General features: G+C 41.5%; 1 protein-coding gene across 1 annotated transcript; it reads right to left on the bottom strand.

The window, feature by feature from the left end:
• Positions 1-225: 225 nt before the first annotated feature.
• Positions 226-21,366, bottom strand: macf1b (microtubule actin crosslinking factor 1b). The gene is made up of 39 exons (XM_068323581.1): positions 20,713-21,366; positions 20,487-20,543; positions 20,177-20,347; positions 19,403-19,569; positions 19,152-19,311; positions 18,965-19,049; positions 18,516-18,754; positions 17,914-18,033; positions 17,543-17,650; positions 17,184-17,402; positions 16,502-16,705; positions 16,176-16,407; positions 15,836-16,062; positions 15,607-15,729; positions 15,433-15,534; positions 14,327-14,428; positions 14,038-14,202; positions 13,708-13,863; positions 13,181-13,378; positions 11,325-11,453; positions 11,040-11,210; positions 10,797-10,952; positions 9,728-9,934; positions 9,485-9,604; positions 9,243-9,412; positions 8,983-9,142; positions 8,666-8,860; positions 7,415-7,540; positions 6,106-6,249; positions 5,732-5,920; positions 4,929-5,043; positions 4,661-4,827; positions 4,395-4,557; positions 3,984-4,138; positions 3,816-3,890; positions 3,606-3,723; positions 3,244-3,392; positions 1,844-1,964; positions 226-1,717 (listed from the first exon to the last, which is right to left on the bottom strand). The coding sequence occupies exons 1-39, from the start codon at positions 21,364-21,366 to the stop codon at positions 1,692-1,694; spliced, it is 6,345 nt and encodes a 2,114-aa protein (XP_068179682.1). The 3' UTR covers positions 226-1,691.
• Positions 21,367-23,005: the final 1,639 nt, after the last annotated feature.

The raw sequence follows: 23,005 nt of genomic DNA, 5'->3' as shown, positions 1-23,005 counted from the left end.
TACAAAATGGAGCCGTTGGTGATTATAATACTGTGTTCAGAGATCATTGTAGGCTTATAAAAATACATTAATTGATATGGTATATTCTAAATGAATGATTCCTTAGAAAGTTTGGAAAATATCACAAATGCAGTAATTGTAATAAGGTAATAATCATTGCAAATATTTATTATTGTTATTACAAAAAGATTTATTATCTGTACATAAACTAAAACATTAGTGACACTTGTCTACACTTTCTCTAATCTGAACATTGAGAACTGGAGATATAAAATATTTACAGTACAGAAACGTTAGGGTGCATAGGGATAAAAGTGAATACATTTTCAAAATTCTCCAATATTGACACATCGAGACCAAGAGAAACAGGTATTTAATTATGTAAAAACATTTTTGGGATAGGAAATTACTTTTGACAACTGCATAGTCCAAATGCATTTAGGTTTTGTAAGTCTATGTCTTCAACCTTCAGTGGGACAAGAACAAGCACACATTTAGCCTGCAAGTACAGGAACTTTGACGACAGATGACATGGTGTGAAATGTTAACTGCTACATGAAGGCCAGTCAAACCTAAAGTTGCTTTGCTCATGGGAATGATGTATTTTTGTGGAAACAATGTAGACTGGTATATTTGGGATGGTGCAAAAAAAAAACATTTACATGCTGTCTTTCATGTTATTAAATATTTTTAAATGCAAAGTAATATTTGATTATAAATCAGACACACGAAAAATTAATTATCTCGTATACAGCAACTGTCGCATTTCCCACATATCTTCAGTAGTTGGACAAAGGAAAGTGCATTTTTGGAAATATGTGCCAAGTAAAACTTTCTCAGGAAGTATGGAGTGATAAAAAAAAAAAAAAACTTTGACAGTAATAACCTATAAAAATACATACATCCAAAGGCAGAACCAGCCCTGAGAAAACAATCTCTAAAAATCAATAATGACCTTTTATACTTCCGTGCAGTGACCTTTAAACAATGTCCAGTGTTCAAACATACGACAAAGATTTTTTTAAAAAATACATGGAAAAAATCTATCAAAAAAGACACAAAAACAGTGTGGCCCTGCCAACCATAAAATAACATTATAATTCCAAGGGCAGCATCAATAACCTTCACATTTTTGTTTTGGTTTATGTATTTTTGGACATAACTTGGTCCCCATATACATCAGCAAAAATATGTTCTTGCTATGTGTCATCTGTTGAACAGTCACACAAGCACTATCCTCAGGTTATGGTACTGTCGGATTTGGCTCATCTTCACAACCAAAGTAGAATAAAAGCTAAAAAAAAACAAAAAAACAAAAAAATACACAAAGAAGGCTCTGGCCATCATGCAATAAGTATTCGTACAGAACTTTCTGATTCCTACTCTATATGTAATCATGTATTATTACATGGAATGCAAAAAGGGGCAAAACAAATCCCTGACTTCCATGTGGACAGGCCTCCTGAAGATGTGATCCTTACACAGATTTCTCATCATGAAAGAGCCTTTGGCGTCAGTTCTGCTGGCCTTCACTGTACTTCTGTGTCAGCGTTGGCTTGTCATATGGGACATATGGAATGTTTTTAGCCCCTCTATCGTATTGCTTCTGCTTATCACTCCATTTCAGGGCCTTGAGGGCTGTGTTTGGGTTTAAATTCCAGCATTCACGTGGTGCTCAGGGGCAGACGTAATCATGTGGGTAACCTCTCAAGTCCATCTGGAGGATGCACAAGAAGTAGACAGCAAAGATTACTTAACATTCAGAGTTATCTCTATGTTCAGACTCTGTAGGATGCACAACAATCCACTTCTCCTTTCATTTTGTGTAAATTGAATGGCTGACCTGATGGTGAAGGGAACTCATTCTCCCCTGCTGTGACAAACTGTAAATCAGACCCCAAAGCAGCAATGGAGCTCCTGGGACGAATGCAGCGATCACCTGATAAAGTCCTGCGGAGTAATGCCTAAAAACAGAGGTGAGACTTATCAGTCATACAGTAAAATTATGTTATTACACACATCAGACTTCAAGCACAACTCGGATACATGCCACATACAGAAGTACTCCGATGACACCGTGATAGTGGCATGTATCCGGGAGGGTGATGAGGGGGGGTACAGGGCATTGGTGGCTGACTTCGTGGTAGGAGGTGGTAGGAAACTATAAGTACCTGGGACTGCAGCTAGACAGCAGACTGGACTGGTCACTCAACTCGAACTGTGTGTACAAGAAGGGGCAGGCTGGCCTCCTTCAACATCTGTCCTAAGCTCCTTCTCATGTTCTATCAGTCCGTAGTCTCCAGTGTGCTGTCATATGCCTTTGTGTGTTGGGGTGGGGGGGGGCAGGAAAAGAGATATGGACCGTCTGAACAGACTCATCCGCAGAGCGGGCTCAGTGGTCGGGCTGAGCCTGGACTCTGTGGAGACGCTTCTGGAGAGCAGGACCATGTCTAAAGTTAAGGCTATCATTAACAACACCAGCCACCCCCTACACACCACCTTCTCCCAGCAGAGAAGCACCTTCAGTGGCAGACTGCTGTCACACAGCACCTCCACAGAGAGGCTGAGGTCCTCCTTCGTGCCCCGTGCCATCAGGGGGTACAATGGCTCTCTCAGGAGGAGCGGGGGGAGGTGGCGAGGTCAGCACGGGGTTGAATGGATTTAATTTAATTTAATTTAATTTTATACTGTTTATATTTTAATTTTATACTGTTTATATTTTAATTTTATAGTGTTTATATTTTAGTTATAGTTTGGTATATAAGTCCTGTTAGTGCTGCATGTGTCTGTTAGTGTAGTGTATGTCTTGTGGTATGTCCTGTGATGTCAGTGTTTCTTTTTCTCCTGGTGTTTATTCAGTATTATTCGTTATGTAATGCCTGAGCAGTGGATATATACAATTTCCTCCGGGATTAATAAAGTATCTATCTATCTTTCTTTAGAATTTGCATATGCTACAGGCAGCATTTTATGTCAAATTTTTGTTGTTAATTTTTGCTGATGAACGGTAAGTTGTGCTACACGTTTAAATTAAAAGAAGTACATTTTATATTGTGACATAAAGTATAACTACAATGCAGCTGTTAATAAAGTCCTCAAACCTCCTCATGGGTTGTGTGCTGTGTTTATGGTAATGACAACAACCATTAAAAGTAATTTGGTAATGTGTTTTATTATTAAAATTTTAGTTAAGTTACCCTACATGAATGGATTTCCATAAATAATCAAGTTCCACTTTCCTACCTTGCGTGTCATGGGGCTGGTTGGAGCAGAGGCGCTGCTATAGAGGCTGAGGCTGGAGTTTGACCTGCTCACAGTCAAACCCTTATTGGAGGCGCCTCCTGTGGGAGACAAGTACTTCTCCTTGATCTTCAAGTTGGTTCTGCCTTTCACTGTCAATGACACAGCAGGAGAGTTTAGAACGCAGTACTGTACTGCTTACTCTACCTGTAAATAATACCATAAAATACAATAGAACCTCATCCATAATCTGAGCATTATTGTTTGTTCCAGTAACTGCAGAAGAGGTTTTTTTCTTTTTTCTTATTTTAAATTCAATTTGGTAATAACTTTTCTTGACGGATAAGCGTCACACAGTTGCTTACCTCTGCAGGGGTCATTCTTGACCAGGAACTCATCTAGAGCAGTCCAGCCCCCACCCACTCTCACCATCAATGTGCTGCGCAAGATACGAACCATTCGCAGCTGTTGTGAATCTCCAAACTGTGGGTGAATGTGAATGAATGAATAATATGAAGCAGAGACATCTTCAACTACATTTCTAAGATTTGTCATTGTTTATAAACACGACTCACCCGGTATCTATTGGCACTTATTTGCTCCACTTGGAACCTCTTAGGACAGTTGCACTGAGATACTTGTCGACTCACCTGAAGACAAAGATTGTTCAGCATCAGTACCCCCAAAATATCCTCACATCCTCTCCATCACAACACACTTTCTCATTTGCATATTGTTCGTACCTCTTCATTGATTTGATCTGCATCCAGTGGTTTCCTATAAGGATCTCTGCTGGGATGTAGTGCACACGAAAACTCATAGTAATCAATGAAGCCATCGCTGTTCATGTCGAAGATGTTTGCCACTGCATTCATCTCCAGAGCGTTGGTGGGAAATTCTGCAGTAGAGCCAAGGTGATTTACAAGGGCTTTAACTCAAATGTGTGACAATAATCACATTAATATGCAAATACAGGAAGCAATGCAGACATTTCCATATGCACATAATTTTTAACATCTTCATTTAGGTGATTTAATGGGGCTGTGTTTCAGCACAGTAAGTAGTCATTTAAGTTGTTCTTGAAATTTATAGTAAATCCGACTGGCCAACAAATGGGTCAAAACACCAAACTGATTAACATAAGCTGATCTTACTGGAGGCAAGAACGTAATCAATCAATTCCTTCTGGCTGATGCGTCCATCCTGGTCTCGGTCGATGCTGCGGAATACGTCTAAGATACGTGACTTCAAATGACTTATCCACTGTATGTAACGCTTTCGCCAAATGTTGAAGTCAAAGTTTGCAAATTCTTCCATCTAAAAGACAAAATGTGGCAAAATGTATGTCAATAATAGCAATGAGCTTGTGTGTATGTGTTTTTTAAACTCAAATGGGTTCATTTTAAAAAAGATGAATAACCTCTTTGAGTGCTTGATGGTGTTGCTCCAGCTGTTTTTGTCTCGCCATAGCCAGGAGCCAAAGTTTCTGCCACTGACTGACCATCTGAATGAGCTCTGGGGTGTGGGGTTCGAGATCCCCCAGGGGAACTGGTGCAGCGAGCTCCAGCTTCAGAGTGTTCCTCCTCTCTAAATGAAGAAAAATAATTACGTCTGGAATCATCTCTGGCAAATCCTTCTGACAGTTATCAAGGTATGCATAGAATTGGGGTGCTTGCATGCTGGCTTACTTGTGAGTGGTCGTTTACTAGGCGACCCCACCCGTTTTGAGATGCTCTTGTGCTTGCAGGATTTTGTGGCATTTTCCACTTCTGGAAACTTTTTACTTAACTCCACCATGAATATCTGCAGAGAGGATCAGTGATGACATGGTTCAACGAAGATGCTTCTTTGCTTCTTAGTGGTCAGTACTCGCCCTGTCTGCTTACATTGTAACTACAGCAGGTATGATTTAAATTTCAAAATTGCATCCGGTTGATATTACAGTGTACATGGATTTTAGTAAAAGTTTTGATATGCTTTGACATGTCTGGGAATCTGAGCCTTTTATATCTAGGAGGCCACTAGAAAACATCTTCTTCAGAAGAACAGGAGTGTGACAACTAGGAGATTGTGGAAAATGTCCTGAAGAAGGATAACAGAGAGCCAGGCTTGCAACTGACAGCAAACACTTCATCAAACATATAATTCACCAGTTGGAAACAAGTTCTCATACATATTCAGAGAAAGGCTGGGCTACAAAAGAAACAGACAACGATTTGTGTGCATCTGCTGTTTGCTCATCGGCGTGTATAAGGGCTTAAAGTTAGGTATTCACGCTTCAGGTGTTTAAACAAGGTTAGACCTGTCTTTGGAACATGCAAATTTACTTTGTATTTAAGGAGGACAATGGTCCTAACACTTGATATTGGTGTCCACATGTGGACGTTTTTGATTTATTTGAATAGAATTTCTGCAATTTTTCCAGAACATCATGTTTAAGGCCACAAGGACAGAAGATAAAATTGTGATGTGGGCACAGAAAAAGTCTTACTGTGTGTTGCTCAATAAACTCCTGGTTCTGCTCCCTGGTCTCAGCTGGAGGTTCTTGTTCCCTGAGGGTCAGGGATTCCTCCGCTGAGGAGATCCAGTCCAGTAGCCTTCGGATCTCCTCTCTTTCTGTCTCCAGTGCTCCCAAGGTGGCCTCTATCTTTTGACCCTGCTGCTGAGCCCAAGTCTGAACCTGACCCAGAAAAAAAAAAAACAGGAGTAAACTTACTTCATTAAGATAGAGTTTGCCTCTCTGCCTTTAAAAAAACAACAACATTTATCCAACTGAGAGCAACTCATGGTTCCTTAAATATGCAACTATTTACAATATATTTGATATCAAGAGGGAAATACACTGATCATCATGAAGGAACACACCTCCTCATAGCGGGTCTTGGTGACACTGATCCAGGACTTGATGGTGATTATGGAGTCTGGATGACAGGAGGCCAGGATCTCCTCACCTTGACGGTGGATATTCTGTAACTCCATAGCCTGATCCTTTAATGCACACATGCATTCCTTTTGGGAACAGAAAAGCAGATTAATTCAGTCTTTCAGCCAGTAAAACATGCAAACAACCACCCATTTTTATAGCAAACAACAGCGAATCCATTCATTACATTAAGAATATTTCCCAGTCAAGTGCGAGTCATTCTTTAATGCAAGATGCGACTGCCAGAATTTTTGTGATGTGAGGACTTCAGGAGTCTATTAATTCCTGATGATGGACACCCCAAAGGACAGTATCCTGGTTACAACATGGTCACACAAATAAATTAAATCATCATGTTTCCCAACCTTTTTGATACATGGCACATATTTTAGAAAGATCATAAGCAACACCACCAATCACAAAGAATATTTAATAAAATATAATGAAAACCTAGTCTCAATTTATTCCATTTATTTACTCAGTGTGAAAGCTGAGTTGGTTTAGTTGAACACACTATGTTTGCAGGACTTGAAGCAAGAAACACACAAAAGATCTTCCTGAACAGCCTGAAGCCTCTCTCTTTCTTGTCTGTATAGCAGCCATGCACGAAAAGCCCATCTGGCATCGATAGATTGTGGAGAAAATGAACAGAACTAAAATAGCTTTGTTTGAATGAGGAACTTCTTGGCAGCCAAAAAACTGTCCACAGGTAAATCAACAAAGCTCAGGTTTAGACCCCAGTTTTGTTTCAGTTTGCATTGGTTCCTAAACCAGTCAAGACAAGGTGGAAAGTCAACTAGCAGTAAATGTAAGCTAAAGCATGTTTACCAACAAGCTACCAAGCATACAAGTCTCCCAAAGACAACATTAAGGCCATGTGCCTAACTTATTTGGAATTAATTGGAGACCTATGGCATATCGGAGTATTTATACAGACCATTGGAGTATTCATCCAGTTTGTACCTTGGTTGAACTGGATGAACACCAAGGTATGAACTAACGGTCAGAATATCTTGTCATTAGCAGGTTGAATGAGTTCAAGCAGAAGTCCAAAAATCCACCTGACTTAATTCCTGTTAATAATCCTGCATTCTTATCAGCTGAGCTTGGTTTGTGGTGGGCCCTGAACTTTGACTGCCCCAGGGGCAGACAAACATGCAGACAATGTGCATTATGCCCCTATGAGGAGTGATCGCGGCACTCCTCACAGCGACAAAACGCCGAGGAGTGATAGCATCATGGTATACTGACCTTGTGTTGTTTGTGGAAAGCAAGCAAACTCTCCTCCTCTTCTGGTATGACGCCATATTTCAGTATCCTCTCAGCCTCAGTGAGGCGTTCCATGAAGGAATGGACAAGCACATCAAATCTGTCAGCCTGACGAGAAGACAAAGTTTAAGATGAATGTAGGAAATGTTCTATTTAGACTGGAATCCCCATGGACCATGATGTACGTACAGTAGATGACATTGTGATCTGCAGTGAAAGCAGGGAGGATGTGGAGAATCATTCAGAAAGGTGGCAGAGTGCGTTTGGAGACTAGAGAGAGCAGACTTAAATGGTTTGGTCACGTCCAGAGGAGAGACGGTGAGTATATTGGTAAAACGTGTTGAGGATGGAGCTTCCGAGCAAGATGAAGAACAAAGAGAAGGTTGATGCATGTCTTGAGGAAGACATAGGAAAGTTGGCGGGAGGAGGATGCAGAAGATAGACCGACATGGAAAAGGATGACGTGCTGTAGCGACCCGTAACAGGAAATGCCAAAAGATCAGAAGAAGTAGGGAAAGGTCCATTTATTAATAGCCACATAAGAAACTGCATTATTTTTGTAATATAAATTGTACATATCAGTATTTTTTTTATTACTTCCACGATACACAAAGTCATTTTTACAGGTAACAATTTATAGAGATTCCAAAGAGAAATGTAAGCGAAAACTCAACTTTTTCCCACTTGTGTTTCAGGTAGGATCCTTGTTGATGCTGGTGTCCAAAACACAACCAAATTGCTTTTATGTGACCAATGGAGACATTCAACATTTAATCATTGTGCATCTGACTGGATCTCCAGTCACTTTTCATTTTGGTGTTTACTGTACTTTTTATTGTTATGTTTTTGTGCTGGGAGGAAGACAGTAAAAGTGTAGTTTATAGTAAACCAATCTAAATGCAGATGGAATCATTATTCTATTAGATTACGTAATCAAATTTTACTTCAAAAAGTTTTCTAATTTATTTCCCATTACAGGAAGGATACCTCAGGCGATTGAGATAAAACGGCCATGAAACTTGATTGATTATATACAATAAGAAACCAATTTTAGTAATGCATATTTCTGAATGTTTATGTTTAAATATGTTACTGGGATATCAAATAATGACTGTAATTTGCATATTTAATCTAAACAGAAACTAAGACCTAAAGGTGTCATTCAGATTTGCATGATTTCTCCTGCTGTGTCGGTCATTAAATTATCTAATTGTCATTTTCTTACAGACCTACCTGCTGAAGTGAAACCTCCAGTCTGTCTTGTTTGCTGACTGACAGTTTGCACACAACCTCCCATCTGCCTTCCAGCTCATCCATCTGCTCCTGCAGCCAGTGAGCATCAGCTGTGCTACTCCGGGTCAAATCTCTCACGGAGCGCTTCAGGGTCTTAATGCAGCCGGCTCTCTTCCCTAGCTCCTTTTGGAAGACCTGAGTGGAACAGATTAGAGAACAGAGGAACTGATGTTTTGTACATGACAGAAATGCTAAGAACTGGCACAAAATACACCATGTAGATTAACACATGTATTACTGTGATTTCGGCATCGTACCTTGTGTTTGTCTATCAGGTTCTTTACCATGTCTTTGTCTCCACCAACAGGAGCGTCCTCAGCTAGTTGTGGCTCTGCTCTGTACAGCCAGTCATTCAGGGCTTGCAGAGCATCAGTGAATCTACCTGAAAACAGCAGTGCTTCTTCCAGCTTGTGCTGTCTAAGAGAGACAAACCAGAAGTGTGTGGATACATTTCCAAGATCAGGATTGTATGTATTTACTCATTGACGCTTAGAATAAATTTGACTGCCTATCATACCTCTCCATAGACTTGCCATTGATTGTATCCCACGAGTCTTTGAGTTCAGCCAGTAGATTTTCCAGATGCTGCCTGTCGTAACTGGTTTCAGCTCTTTCGTGTAGGTTGCGTCCGTTCTTTGACGTAGCTTCATACATGGGCCTCTTTGATCTCAGCAGTTTCTGGAACTCCTAATTACGAAGTAAGTGATCAGCGAAAGCTGGTAGCACATAAACCACTTGGTAGTGTGATGCCTACTGCACCTTCTGTTCAGTCAGTTGTTGTTTGATGTCCTCATGGGATGCAGAAATTTCTTTATGTGTGTCTAATGTCTGTTCTACCTCCATCATCCAGTCCACTAACAGACGCCATGATTCATTGAACTGAAACATGATGAAATTAAGACACACATGGTCTTTGGCAAAAGAAAAGTAATACCTACATGTACAGTTTCACATAAGGATAGAACGTTAGCTATTTTTTCTGGACCTTATTTTGTGACATACCTGTTTGACGTTCTTCTTTACCTCCTCCAGCATCTTGCCTCTCTCTGAAGTGCGCTGCTGTAGCTTTTTGTAGCGATCCTGGACGGTCATGATTAAGTTATGAATGACATCATAGTCTTCCTTTCTGCTCAGCTCTGTTAGTCTACAGGCCATGTTCTCCACTGTGCTCTTCTTCTCACCATGGCTGTTCACCTCATTCACCAGTGTCTATACAGATTAAAGTGTGTCATCAATGAAAATAGGAATAATAATTATAATAATGATGATAAAAATAATAATAACAAGGCATGCAGAGACTGCAACTGTCTTACCCTGACCTACTTCCAGGGTAGGTCAGAAGTGCATAGCTTTGACCTTTCAGGGTAAGTCAAAGCTATGCACTAGCTTTGATCTATGGTTTACTCACACAGCCTTCTCTCTCAATTTTCTATCTTATCCGGTACAAAAGTTTAAATTTGACTTTGTTTTCTCAAGGTCAAGGTCATTATTTCATTTTCATCCCCATTGCTGCCCGAGTCTGTTCATTCATTTGTCCACCAAATTTCTTCGCAATTGTTGCAGATAGAAAGATGAAACAAACAGCACATTACTCTCGTGGCAAAGGGGATGAAAATGAGTTGGTGACCTTGACCTTGAGAAAACTAGGTCAAAGTCAACTTTTGTACACTCAGGAACTGGATAAAATAGAAAGACGAGGATGAAGTACTTTGATCTACCTATGGTCTTATTCACTCTGGCCTTCTCCCTATGCACTAGTCAGGTACTACTTTCAGGATACCCTGACCTACCCTGAAAGTAGGTCAGGGTAAGTCGCGGGATGTTGCAGTCTCTGACTGCTTTGGTTCTAGTGTTTATTTTGGGCAGTTACAAAAATACTCTACTGCCCATTTTCTTGAGTGTAAAACCTTGTTTATTTACAAAAACGGAATAAGCAGATATAAGAGCTAAAAAAAATTTTTTTTTTCAATTGACTTCTTTGGAGCATTACAATAATCTGATCAAAAGCATGTACGTGCTGTTAAAGATGAAGCAGGGATACAAAGTGTGCAGTGGTTATTAAAGGACTTGCCCTGTGATCCTGCAGCTGACTACAAACTGTGTCCAGAACAAAGCTGGGGTGTGGAAGAAGCTCAATCGACTCTTCACATTTGCACATCTTCAGCAGTAGATCCTGGACATTACTGTGGAATTCCTTGGCCAAACCAAGCCCTTCTATCAAGTTTGCCTGTGGAAATAGCACAAAATTCACATGCAACGATGCAATAGATTAAAAAAACAACAACAGGATGAGACATTTATTGAGCTTATTAACCTTTCTCTCCTGGACTCTGCTGTAGATAGACACCCATTTCTGGTCAAGAATAGATAACATGTGTTCTGTGCTTGATCCCCGGATAACATTGTTGCTCTCCAGCATTCTGTGGATGGCATTCTTCACATCCGTGTAGGCATGGAATTTTGATTCCATCTCATTGCACAACTCCTTTTTTTGGGTAAGAAAAAAATCTGTTTTATGCGTAAAATATTTTTTCAGTAAATTGAAAGCTTTATTTCTTGTCTATCTCCTAACTGAGTTGAACAGAAACTCCCATTTTACCAGGTGCGCATTGAGCCTTTCACTGGCCGAGTCTGGCATACCCCACATAGTTTTAGAAGAGGATAGTCTCAAGTCTGTGTTCTCCAACCACTGCAGAAGATCCTGAATCTCCATTGTGACATCTTGTACCTGCAAACAACAAATGACATCTGTTAGTGCGCTACAATGCAAATGCTACATCATCTAACCTACACATACACACACACACACACACACACACACACACACACACACACACACACACACACACACACACACACACACACACACACACACACACACACACACACACACACACTCGGATAACTTTTATTTTCTTTGATGCGTGTATATGCAAGTTTACAAATCGTCACAAGAGAGCAACATGAAACAGCAACTGATGCTGTACAAGTGAGAAAAATTAAATGTCCTAATACACTACATTATATAGTGTATATGAGTGTAGGGTAGAGTAGAACTTTATTGATGCCTTAGGGAGGTTCCATCAGGGAAATTAACTTCTCTGTCGCACTACAACAGCTCAGTGAGTACACAAAAGCACACAGAAAAAGCACACAGAAAGTAGTACCAACACCGAGAAAGAATAAAAATAACACAACAAGAAAATACAAATAAAAAGGCATAAATAGGAATGGGAAAGTTAAAGTGTTTCTAGTGTTTGCAGTGTTTATGGTTATTGTGCGTATCATCCCTCAGCTCTCGTGTGGACTCTCTTTTTCTCCCCCAGAGTGGAGTTGTGCAGTTTAATGACTCGGGGGATAAAGGCGTTCTTAAGTTTGTTGGTCCTGCATGTCGGGAGGCGCAGCCTCTGGCTGATCAGGCTTCTCTGGTTGTTTGCTACGGTGTGCAGAGGGTGGCTGACATCGTCCATGATATCCAGCAGTTTGTCCAAAGTTCTCCTCTCTGCCACCGTTGCCAGAGGGTCCAGCTTCATCCCAACCACTGAGCTCACCAGCCTGATCAGCTTCTCCAGCCTGGAGAGATCCACCTTAGTCACGCTCCCTCCCCAACACACCGCAGCGTACCACTGGACGCTTGCGACCACAGACTGATAGAGCATCGACAGGAGCTTTCTGCAGATGTTAAATGCCCTATGCCTCCTCAGAAAGTATACCCTGCTCTGTGCTTTCTTGTACAGCTGCCTCGTGTTGCTTGTCCAGTCCAGTTTGTTGTCCAGCCACATTCCAAGATATGTATAAGTCTGCACTACCTCCACCTCCTCCGTTCTTATCAGAACTGTACTAGGTTGGGGTCTGCCCCACCTGAAGTCAATGACCAGCTCTTTAGTTTTGGAGGTGTTGAGCTGCAGGCTGTTGCTGTGACACCAGTAGAAGAAGTCACTCACCAAGCATCTATAATCCTCATTGTGTCTGATACATCCCACAATTGCTGTGTCATCTACAAACTTCTGAATGTGACACAGTTTTGAGTTGTAGCTGAAGTCCACCATGTACAGAGTGAAGAGGATCAAGGACAAGACAGTCCCCTGTGGAGCAGCTGATCACAGTGTCAGACATGACGTCCTTTAGCCTGACGAACTGTGGTCTGTCGGTGAAGTAGTTGTGCATCCAAGCAACCAAGCCAGGGTCCACTTGCATTTGTAGGAGTTTGTCCTGTAGAATACAGGGCTGGATGGTGTTGAAGGCACTTGAAAAATCCAGAAAAAGGATCCACAAAGTGCTGCTTTCCTTGTCCTGATGTGAGTGGGCTCGGTGTAGCATGTAGAGGATAGCGTCCTCCACACCGACTTTTTCCCGGTAGGCAAACTGTATATATGTATATATACATACCTATACTATAAACATGTGTATGATTAAATATCTATATCTATAGTTAGTCTGATGTTCTCCAGTCACCTGACTCAGCCTGCTCTCTAGTTCCAGCTGCCTGCGTTCAGTCTCACATCGAACAAACTCCCAGCTTTCGTTGAGCTGTTCCAGCTGAGACTGAAGAGCATGAGGGCCATCTCCAGATCCAACCTCCAGCAGCCCTCTGCTCGCCTTGTTCAGGGACTCCATTGTGCGAACATGGGACATGACATCATTACGCAAGACCTAGGAGGAAAAAAATAGCAGATAAGAGATATCTGCGATAATATAAAGCTACATATTCTTGTCAGACAAGTCCAGCAATGTTTATGTGAGTTGAGTACAAACGAACAAAAGAATACAGTTAAGACACTAGCAGATGTGATAGTGATTTTTTTTATAAGAAACAGAAGTTTGTGGATATCTAGAAGATAATCAGTTACAGCATCACTGTTTTCTGAGACCTTCCAACTATAAAGGAGTTCCATTAGACTACAGTCTAACTTCGACTGTGTAGTCATACAATGAGGGGTTTATTTTGGACAGTATATTACAGTATTAAGGCCATTACCAACCTTGTGTTTGGCCAGCTCTATTTCACAAGCTTGCAGGTCAATGCTGATTGGCTGGTTGCCCTGCAGTTGCTCAGTAGTCCTGGAAAGCCATGTGTGCAGCTCATCCAGAGTGTTTTGGAACTGACCCAGACCCAACAGAGCACACTCCAGTTGATGCTGGAGGCAGAATAGGTAAAAAAAAGAAAACAACAGATAACTCTCTTTTTATATTGTGTTTGTTTACCAGCGAGTAAATATAAGATGACATCTAATTGTGATAAATATGTAATTTTGTGGATTATGAAAGTCTGGCAATATCAATAGTGTATAATGCTATCCAAATAGTCTCACCTGTCTTTCGACAGTCTCTGATTCCAAGCTGTCCCAGCGTTGTCTGAAGTCACAGAGCGGTGAGACGGATCCCGGCCGCTCCGAGCCTGGAGATAGCCAGCACACAAAGCGATGATTCAGGCTCTCTATCTCTATTTTCTTCTGGTAGAGTTCTCTCTTGAACTCCTAAAGGAAATAAAGAAGAGCATATATTACCTATAAATTAACCATGACTTGTACTGTATATTTTACAAACACATGCCCATCATGGATTATTGTTGTTAGAATGCACCTCACTGTGCAGACCCACCTTGAGATCACATAGCTGCTCTTTGACTGAGTCCAGGTCAGTTCCTACCATGAACTCTTCAGAAGACCTCAGTTCAGCTGACTTCAACCACTCAAAAAGGGCCTTTTAGCAAGAGAATAAAAGATTGTGCATTAAAGCATGATTAACTAGAACCAAGGCAGTCCCGGACTGCAACGTCCCGTGAAACCCCTGAATTCAAAATGTTACCCTGACCAACTTGCATGATTCAAAGATCAAAGCTAGTGCTCTGACCTACTGTTGTTGATCAAAGCACTAGCTTTGATCTATGGTCCCGCTCACACTGGCCTTCATCTCCCTTATGTTTCTATCTAGTGCACAAATGTTGAAATTTGACCTTGACCTACTTTTCTCAAGGTCAAGGTCATCATCTCATTTCATCCCTTTGGCCGCCCGAGTAATGTGCTGCTTTTTTTTCTGATGCCGGAAGGGAAATTAAGAGCACACTCTAGTTAGTAAAGACTGCAAACGCAGTAGCACACACACACAAGGGGGCCTGTAGGAATGCAGAGGGAGGTAGAGTGGTGGGCAGCCCCTTTGTGGTGCGCCCCAAATGAGCAACTTGTAAAGCCTTGCTCAAGGGCACCTTGGCAGTGCTCTGGAGGTGAGCTGACACCTCCTACTGTCAGCTCACACTCTGGGTGTTTTTGTGGACAGGAGCGGGAATCGAATTGCCGATCTTAGGAACATTGGATGACCTACCCTACTGCCCGCTCTACCACTGAGCAACTGCTGCCCTTTTTGTTTCATCTTTCTATCTGCAGCGGTTTCAAAGATATTTGGTGGACATACCGACGGACGGACGAACAAACACACGAACACAATACATCACCGCTTTGAAGCGGGATGTAATTATATCAGTCACTCTGGAATTTTTCCACACAGCTCTAAATGGCTGTATTTTGTGAGTTGATTAAACACTAAAAACATGTTTTCTCGGGAAAAAATATATTTTTTTCTTTGAATAAAAGTAGATTATAATCTGCTTTTGATTCAGCTTGATATTGAAATATTCCTGAGTATACACAGGGGTATGTACACAGTATGTGCTTAATAAAAATATAGTATATACTCATGCGGCCACTGACCTGCATTGTGTCTTGATAATGTAGTGCCATTTGCAATGAATCTTCCAGTTTCTTTTGACAGTCATTCCACAGTTTGCTCAAGTTGTTCCATGTGGAGTACAGCTTTAAGATGGTTAAATTAGTGTTAAATTAGTTGACACAACATTATGATTTTCTTTTGGATGGACTTCTTACTTCATCTAGGCTCTTTGTGACATCTGGTTTGTCAGTATCTCCGCATGCAGACATCAGATCCATTCCCAATACTCCAAGGGTGTCCAGGTCTCCCTGTATACTGTCAATATCCTCCCTCAGAGTCTGTGAGTTGAAAGTATGGAAAAAGACATGCAGCATGTTGGCTTACATACAGTACAGTTGAACAGGATTTCGGATGCATGAATCATTCGAGTACTTCCAGACAAACCTGCATGCTTTCAAGGCTCTGGCGGATCGTTTCAGAGTCTGTCCGAGAAGCATTGAGATCCACAACAGCCTGCTGAGCATCACTGAGAGCAGCTGTGACATCACTGACATCACTCCAGAACTTCAAAGACAAATCTAGGAGTTTGAGCAACCAGCTTTCCCTCTCCTGGGCCTGAGTGTGCATCTCATCCCACATCTGGAAGAGGACGGATACTCGCTCCTGGATCACTATTATGATGAGAATATGGGAAGTAAATCGCTTAGGATTGGCCTTATTCCCACAGTAAATTATAGCAACATGTGTATGAAGAGGTTGTATGTCTACATGAACATCACATTACCTGTACCAACAGATCCATCACCCGCTGCCTGGGTGTTCGCCAGCAGCTCATCTGCCTGTGTCTTGACAGAGCCAAGGCCCAACTCCAGCTTGGACAGCTCAGTCAGGGTGTGTTTACTATCCTGCAGCTGCTCCTGGATCCTTGGGGTGAGGCCTTGAAGACAGCAGGGAGTCTGCATGCGACTGCGTAGGCAGTCGAGGCTCTCTCTGATAAGGGTTATCCTTTCATTCAGCTGCCATTGCAAGAAAGCGTGAAATTTTGTGCTGTTCGTATTAGTGACTCCTCCTGTTTGTATAGCTGCTTATTAGAGGTTTTAACATTCTAACCTGTGTGAATCGAGGCAGGGACTCCTCTAGAAGATTTGCGGTCTGTCTGACTTGGTCTCTGATGGCCCTGTGTTGGTCCTCGGCTTCTGTAGCTTTTTGACAGAACTCATTTCCTTGGACAGGGTTTAATTCCGACAAACGTTTTGCTAAAGAGCATAAACGTGCAATCAGGGGACGGTGCTCCGCTATAGACTCTCTCAGTTCCTGAGCAAAAGAGAGACAGAGAGCTAAAATTGATTGTTCAAGAATCTGATTTTAATCCCCCCCAAAATAACTAATTTATTATTTATTTTTTTAATTTTATTTTATATACTGGTTTGATCCTCGAAGGGAAATTAAGAACGCACACTCTAGCTACTGATTACAAACGCATGCCTACATATATATATTTGTGAGTACAGGCCCCTGTGTCACACACACACACACACACAAGGGGGCCTGTAGGCATGCAGGGGAGGTAGAGTGGCAGGCAGCTCCTTCTTGGTGCGCCTCAAATGAGCAATTTGTAAAGGGGACGGCACCTTGCTCAAAGTAACCCTTTCAAGAAGAAGTTTACTTAAAATGCTTGGACTAGAACTGAATCTTACTTGCCCTCAAAAAGGTCGTGACATACAATGAGGTGTAAAGGGTTTTAAAAAAGAAGAGGAAGGCAATTCAAAGGGAGAGCCCTTTTTTTTTTTACCTGTAAGAGATCCTGTTGTCCTCGAAATGCCTCATAGCTACTGATGCCCAGAGAAAGCTGGCAAATTAGTGCTTGAGTTTGTTCAAGCCAGGGTGACACCTCTGTGAAGCCCTCTGAGAACTGCAGGAGAAGCGACTGGGCATGCTCAAACTGCAGGACTACATGGGAATTAGTGGCTGTGGTGGTGTTGCATTTCTCCTGTAAGTCCTGCAGTGGTGTCTGCATTGCAAGGTGACAACAAAAATACAGGAAGTTTAAGGTTAGAATATTGAGGGGGAAAAAATTAATTCCAAATTACATGAGTTGCTTGATTTGCTTTGTGAATAATATGTGTTCATTTAATGAAATGTGGAGTACACCTGCAAATTCTCTGTTTCCTCTTCATCGCTGTATGTCAGCAATATTTCAGAAATTTTCACCATCTTCTCAATGTTGAACCTGTGTTGGAGGATCTCTACAGCCAAAATCTGGTCAGAAGACAGAAGACAAATGCGCGCGCGCACACACACACACACACACACACACACACACACACACACACACACACACACACACACACACACACACACACACACACACACACACACATACACACACACACACACACACACACACACAAACAATTATATCATCATCATTATATTCTCATTATTATTATTATTATTATTATTATTATTATTATTATTTGCTAATTCTTTAGTTGAATGGTTGCAGCTGTTTTTTTCCTGACCTTCTGCTCATAAAGTTGTTCTGCTATGAGGTCTGGGTCCAGACTAATCGTTTTCAGGTTGTCCAGATTCAGGGCGGTGTCATGGAACCAAGACATCTCCTTCATTACTGCTTGTTCAAGCTGATGACAACAAGTTGAGTGTTTGCATAGCATAATAGCATTATAAACAGCAGAAGTAAATATCTAAGCATTTCTTAAATCTAGTACCACTTAAAACATGTGCTGGCAGTAATGTCATTTTGAATTATAAATAAAACAACAACCTAGGACTAAGTCAAAAGGAATAAAATGTATATAAAAATAGTGATTTACTGTTCAAAAATACTTAAATCTGAACACAAAAAATAAATGAAAGTAAAGTATTATTGTGTTTAAGAACAGGAAATACAGAATCAAACAAAGATGCAAATATATGCAAATTGTTTATAAAAAATAACAAGGGACATGGATAGAAAGCATTACAGTATATTAGAATTAATTAGATTACTCAATGTTTTTTGGTGTGCTTTGTCAATTTTGTCAATGTGAAGAAATATAATGGAGTGAAAAAATAATTTCCCCAAGGGGATAATAAAATTATATTTCTTCTTCTTCAATATTACCCTCTGTCTCTCAGCTGCACATAGGACTGCATCATGCGTCTGAGTTCCTGCTGCCCCCAGGAGTTCCCTCTCAACACGGCCCAACCACAGATGGAGATCCTCCTGGCTGGAGGTACAGCGACTGGAAGCCTCGAGGGCTTGTTCCAGCCTCTGCAGCACATCCAGACTGCTGAGACTCAGCACTGAACAACGGATCCGTAGAGCATCCATCTTCTCCTCTACCTGCTGGACTTCATCCGCTGAAACAAAAGACGAATAATAACAACAATATACAGTATGTACTGGATACACACACACACACACACACACACACACACACACACACACACACACACACACACACACACACACACACACACACACACACACACACACACACACACACACACACACACACACACACACACACACCTACTATATCTAGTTTTACGAAGTGAAGTGAGCATTACCTGAAATTACTTCTATCACATCATGTCCTGACTTTTGTATTTTCCCTAGGTCAGCAGATTTGATTTGGATCTCTTTCACAACAGCCTAAGAGAAAATAAAAGATGTAGAATATATAATTCCTAACTCAGCACGATGCACATTCACTTCATTTTAGCAGCATGTAAATCATTGTGGGAAATATCAAACCTTGGCCCTATCTGTAGCCTTTGAGAGATGTAGCATCACTCTCTCTGCATTTCGCAGTTCGGCTAAGGTTTGTTCCACTGATATGAGCCATTGCTGCAAGCTGTCTACTCCTTCCTGGAATACCTGGGCCCTAGGCAGAATGAGCTCCAATCTCGCCCTCCTGTCAGGCAGAAAATGTTGATTTGTAAAAGCTGTGACATGCACTAGGCCTTGCAAAATGAAAGTGTGGTAATGCTGTAAAAAGCATTAACCGTTGCTCAGCCTGTAGCTGTAACGCCTCCCACTTCTGCTTGAGAGTGGAGAGCTTGTCCTTGGCCTGCTCTCCCTCATCCCCTGGGTAGGCCTCCACCAGCTGAGTGCCCTCTAGTATCATGGAGTCCATACTATGTGTTCGATCTGTGAGGAGGCGCTGCAAGAGCTTTGAAAGAATGGACAAAGCCATACTGTATGAAATAAAATGCAGTGTATCCTATTTTATCACTGATTTTAGTAGGAAAAAAGCATCAAGAAAAGAGGAGGCTGGTTTGTAAACATTTGCATAGATCATTCAATCAAATTTCAACATTGGTACAGACCTCACATTTGAGGTGTAGTTTGAAATGACATTCCTGGCAAAAAGAATGACCATTTAGTCAGGTTTTTCCACTTTTGTGTCACTCCATTGTGTCTCACATATCAAGCTTACATTGTGAAAAGGCAGGCAGGTTTCACCTCATCCAAATAGCTCACAAAGGGCGTGATTGAAGCTGAAAAGTGAGAAACTTCCCTGTTTTTTCAAGAAATGTCCACAAAGCCTTAAATAAACCTCTTTGTGCCTATTGATGATCACCACTGATCACCACTGAATAGATCTGAAATATGTTATACAGAAAGCAGGTAAGCATTGGTCACATGGCCTTGGCATATGTTTTTTTCTTTGTAAAAGTATGTAAAAAGTGTCAAATGTATACCCCTCCCCTACAATAGTACCTGAAAAATGTTTCTAGGACAACAAATGAAGTGATGCGTTGTTGGTGATAACAGACCTTTTGCTCTTGAAGCTGTGCTTTCACCACTTTGACTTCTGATGATGGGGGTTTCTGATTGCCAGTGAGCTCCTCCATCTCACAGACCCATGTGAGTAAGGCTTCCAGGTTTTGGAGAAATGTAACTGGATCTGTCGACCCATCTTTCAGAGCCAAGGCAGGTCTCTTTCCCTATAAAAAAAAAAGACATCAAAGTGTTACTCTCAGTATTAATGATTGAAAATATTGCTGTTTAATGATCCAAGGGGAACAATCTTTAACAGTTTTTGCTGTTCATACAAGCAAAATGAATTTATGGACAAAATCATACCCTCCATTTATCCAAAGTAATGTCCTGGTCTGAGCTTGAGTATCCCTCACTTTGGAGCTGAGAAAAAAGAAGCCCACATGTAGTTTCGATTAATTAAGTTTTTTTTTTTTTTAACAACAACCATCTCAATACCATGGAGAAAAAGAAAAATGCTTTTATAAAAAGATAATTATAATGCATTGAGATGAGACAAGAAGTTGCGTTGGAAAGTTGGAGTTTTATCAACCTCAGCAAGTTCCTCAGCAGCACCATTCAGGACTCTAACGGTTCTGGTGACAATGGGGTCTCCCTTTTGTCCAGTTGGATACTCAGTCACCTCCACAATTTCAGTTACGACAGTCTCAGTCACTTCTGTCACCTCTGTAACCTCTCGTGATGCCAAAGTCTTCCAGGACCAGGGGCTTCCTTCTCTGGAGTCTCTTCTTTGGAAACTGGCCCTCCTCTCGGCAGCATTTTTGTCCAAATGAGCCAAAGGGGATCTGGTAAACTCTGGGGCCACTGTTCTCCTTGTGAGTGTCCCATTTCTGGATGTTTTTATTGGTGAAGGGCTGCTGCGCCAAGCATTATCCAGAGTACTGGTGCTCCTGATTGTGGAGGCAGGAGAGCTGCGGAGAAGTTTGTCTGAAATTGGAGTATGAACCCTTTCCTCTCTTTTATGATCAATTTCCTGTTCCTTTTTTATTCTTTCCAATTCTTTTTTCTCTTTAGTGTCCTCCTGCGTTGTGTCTTTGACAGCCACATCTTGTTTTGCCTCTCCTTGTGGCTCGGGGGGCTGCCTCTCTTTTCTTCGTTGATAGCACTCTTTCAAGAAGTCCTCATCTGACCTAACATGTTTGGACTTCTGGCCCAAGCAGCTGGGCCGGCTGATGAGGTTACCCATGTTCCTTCAGCCCAGAGGCTAGTGAGGAAATAGGTGAAGTACGGCCCCTCGGCCATGCATGCGGAAGATCCTTCAGCTACCTAAAATAAGACAAGGGATGCTCTAGGTCATCATGCAGTTAACAAGTGTGTATTGTGTAGATCAAGAAAAAATATACCCCTGCTTCTTCTTTGAAGACCATAATCAAAATACATTTAATCTTTCAAGAACTGGTATGCAAGCTTAAACCAGTCTAAATGTTGCCTATTTCTTGCCCCTGAAATATCAGTGGGAACATCACAAATGTAGCCCACCTGGTTATTCCTTATCTTTTGTATTCCTTCAGACCACATATACATATGCTCCTCATCTATCTCACATAACCAACTACAATGTTCATTCATTCATCTTCTTACCGCTACATCTGCTGTAGCGGGTTGTGTGGAGCTGACTAGGGGCGTGAGGCGGGGGAAATTCCGGGCGTGACGCCAGTGCACCACGGAGCCACACAGAGACACAGACAAACACGCTCACACTCACACACTACGGTCGATTGGGAACGGCCAATTCACCTGAAGCACATGTTTTTAGAGGTGGGAGAAAGCCAGAGAGCACGGAAAAAACCCATGCACATTCCGCACAGAGCGGGACTCGAACCCGGAACCGACTTACTGTGCAGCAATAGCGTTATTCATTGCGCCACCGTGCCACCCCTAAAATATTCTAGGCTTATAAATCAATGTGACAGGCTTGTAACGGATCCCACTGTTGTGCCTGGCAATGACTACTGGTGGAAAATAGCCAGCATTTTCTCTAACCCAGCCTGGACCAGTCCTGGGAAACTGGTTTGGGATCTGATCAAATATGACAGCCATAAACATGCATACATTGCATACATTCTTCCATGGGTTGACAGTATGAGGTACATCACAGAGTAGCTTTGGGGCAATTGTGAATTTTTTTTGCAAAGACATTCAGCAAAAAAAGCATTCCTTCATATATAGCACAATTTATGTTTCTATGGAAAAAGACCTTTTTTTCTCCACGCTGATCAACAAAAGATGCTTGTTTAATACTGGGTCATTTCTACGACAGGTTTTAATTGAACAGTGATCTCATGAACATCTTGCTTGGCCAACATGCCTATATTACTGGGAAAACCTCCCTTTGGCAGTGACAATTTCAAACTGTGTCAGCCCGCCTGCTTCCTGTCAGCTCAGTGCCTTCATTGTTTAGACAGAAAGGTTAAAGGTGACTTTAATTATGCTAGGCTAGGGAAGCTGAGGTGAGCCCATGAGTAGATCACAGGGAGAGTTCTTGTTAAGGCCAGGTCCCCCCTCTGAGACGGGGTTGGACAATTTCATTCAGAATTACAAAGGTCAAATCAGGTCATGCTTGGTAACTAAAGACCTGTTGGGGGGATTTAGTTTGGGTGACCATTGGGAAATTGGGATGTTGACTCCACAAGTTCCTGATGCTGACCTTTTTTTTTTCTAGTTTGATAACGTAAATAAATTATAAGACTGTATCCATATAGCTACATGTTACTTTCTTGATGTGGAAGTAAAATATCATGTACTCATTCTGGTGCTGCTGTTTTCATAGCAACATGCCCAACTAACTTATTATGGAAAGACAGAGCTTATCATGCGCTCAGGTC

This window comes from Antennarius striatus, chromosome 9 (assembly GCF_040054535.1).
Source record: "Antennarius striatus isolate MH-2024 chromosome 9, ASM4005453v1, whole genome shotgun sequence".
Lineage (NCBI taxonomy): Eukaryota > Metazoa > Chordata > Actinopteri > Lophiiformes > Antennariidae > Antennarius > Antennarius striatus.
Note: the sequence above shows the minus strand (reverse complement) of the source record. Positions and strands in the feature narration are given on the sequence as shown.

Excerpts from the sequence above, each read along its gene's own strand:
- macf1b (XM_068323581.1), bottom strand. The coding sequence starts at position 21,366 with ATGGGTAACCTCATCAGCCGGCCCAGCTGCTTGGGCCAGAAGTCCAAA. Across the intron at positions 16,408-16,501 it reads CCCTGCCTCGATTCACACAG|CTGAATGAAAGGATAACCCT; the intron begins GTTAGAATGTTA and ends TTGCAATGGCAG. Across the intron at positions 15,535-15,606 it reads TCACAAAGAGCCTAGATGAA|CTGTACTCCACATGGAACAA; the intron begins GTAAGAAGTCCA and ends ACCATCTTAAAG.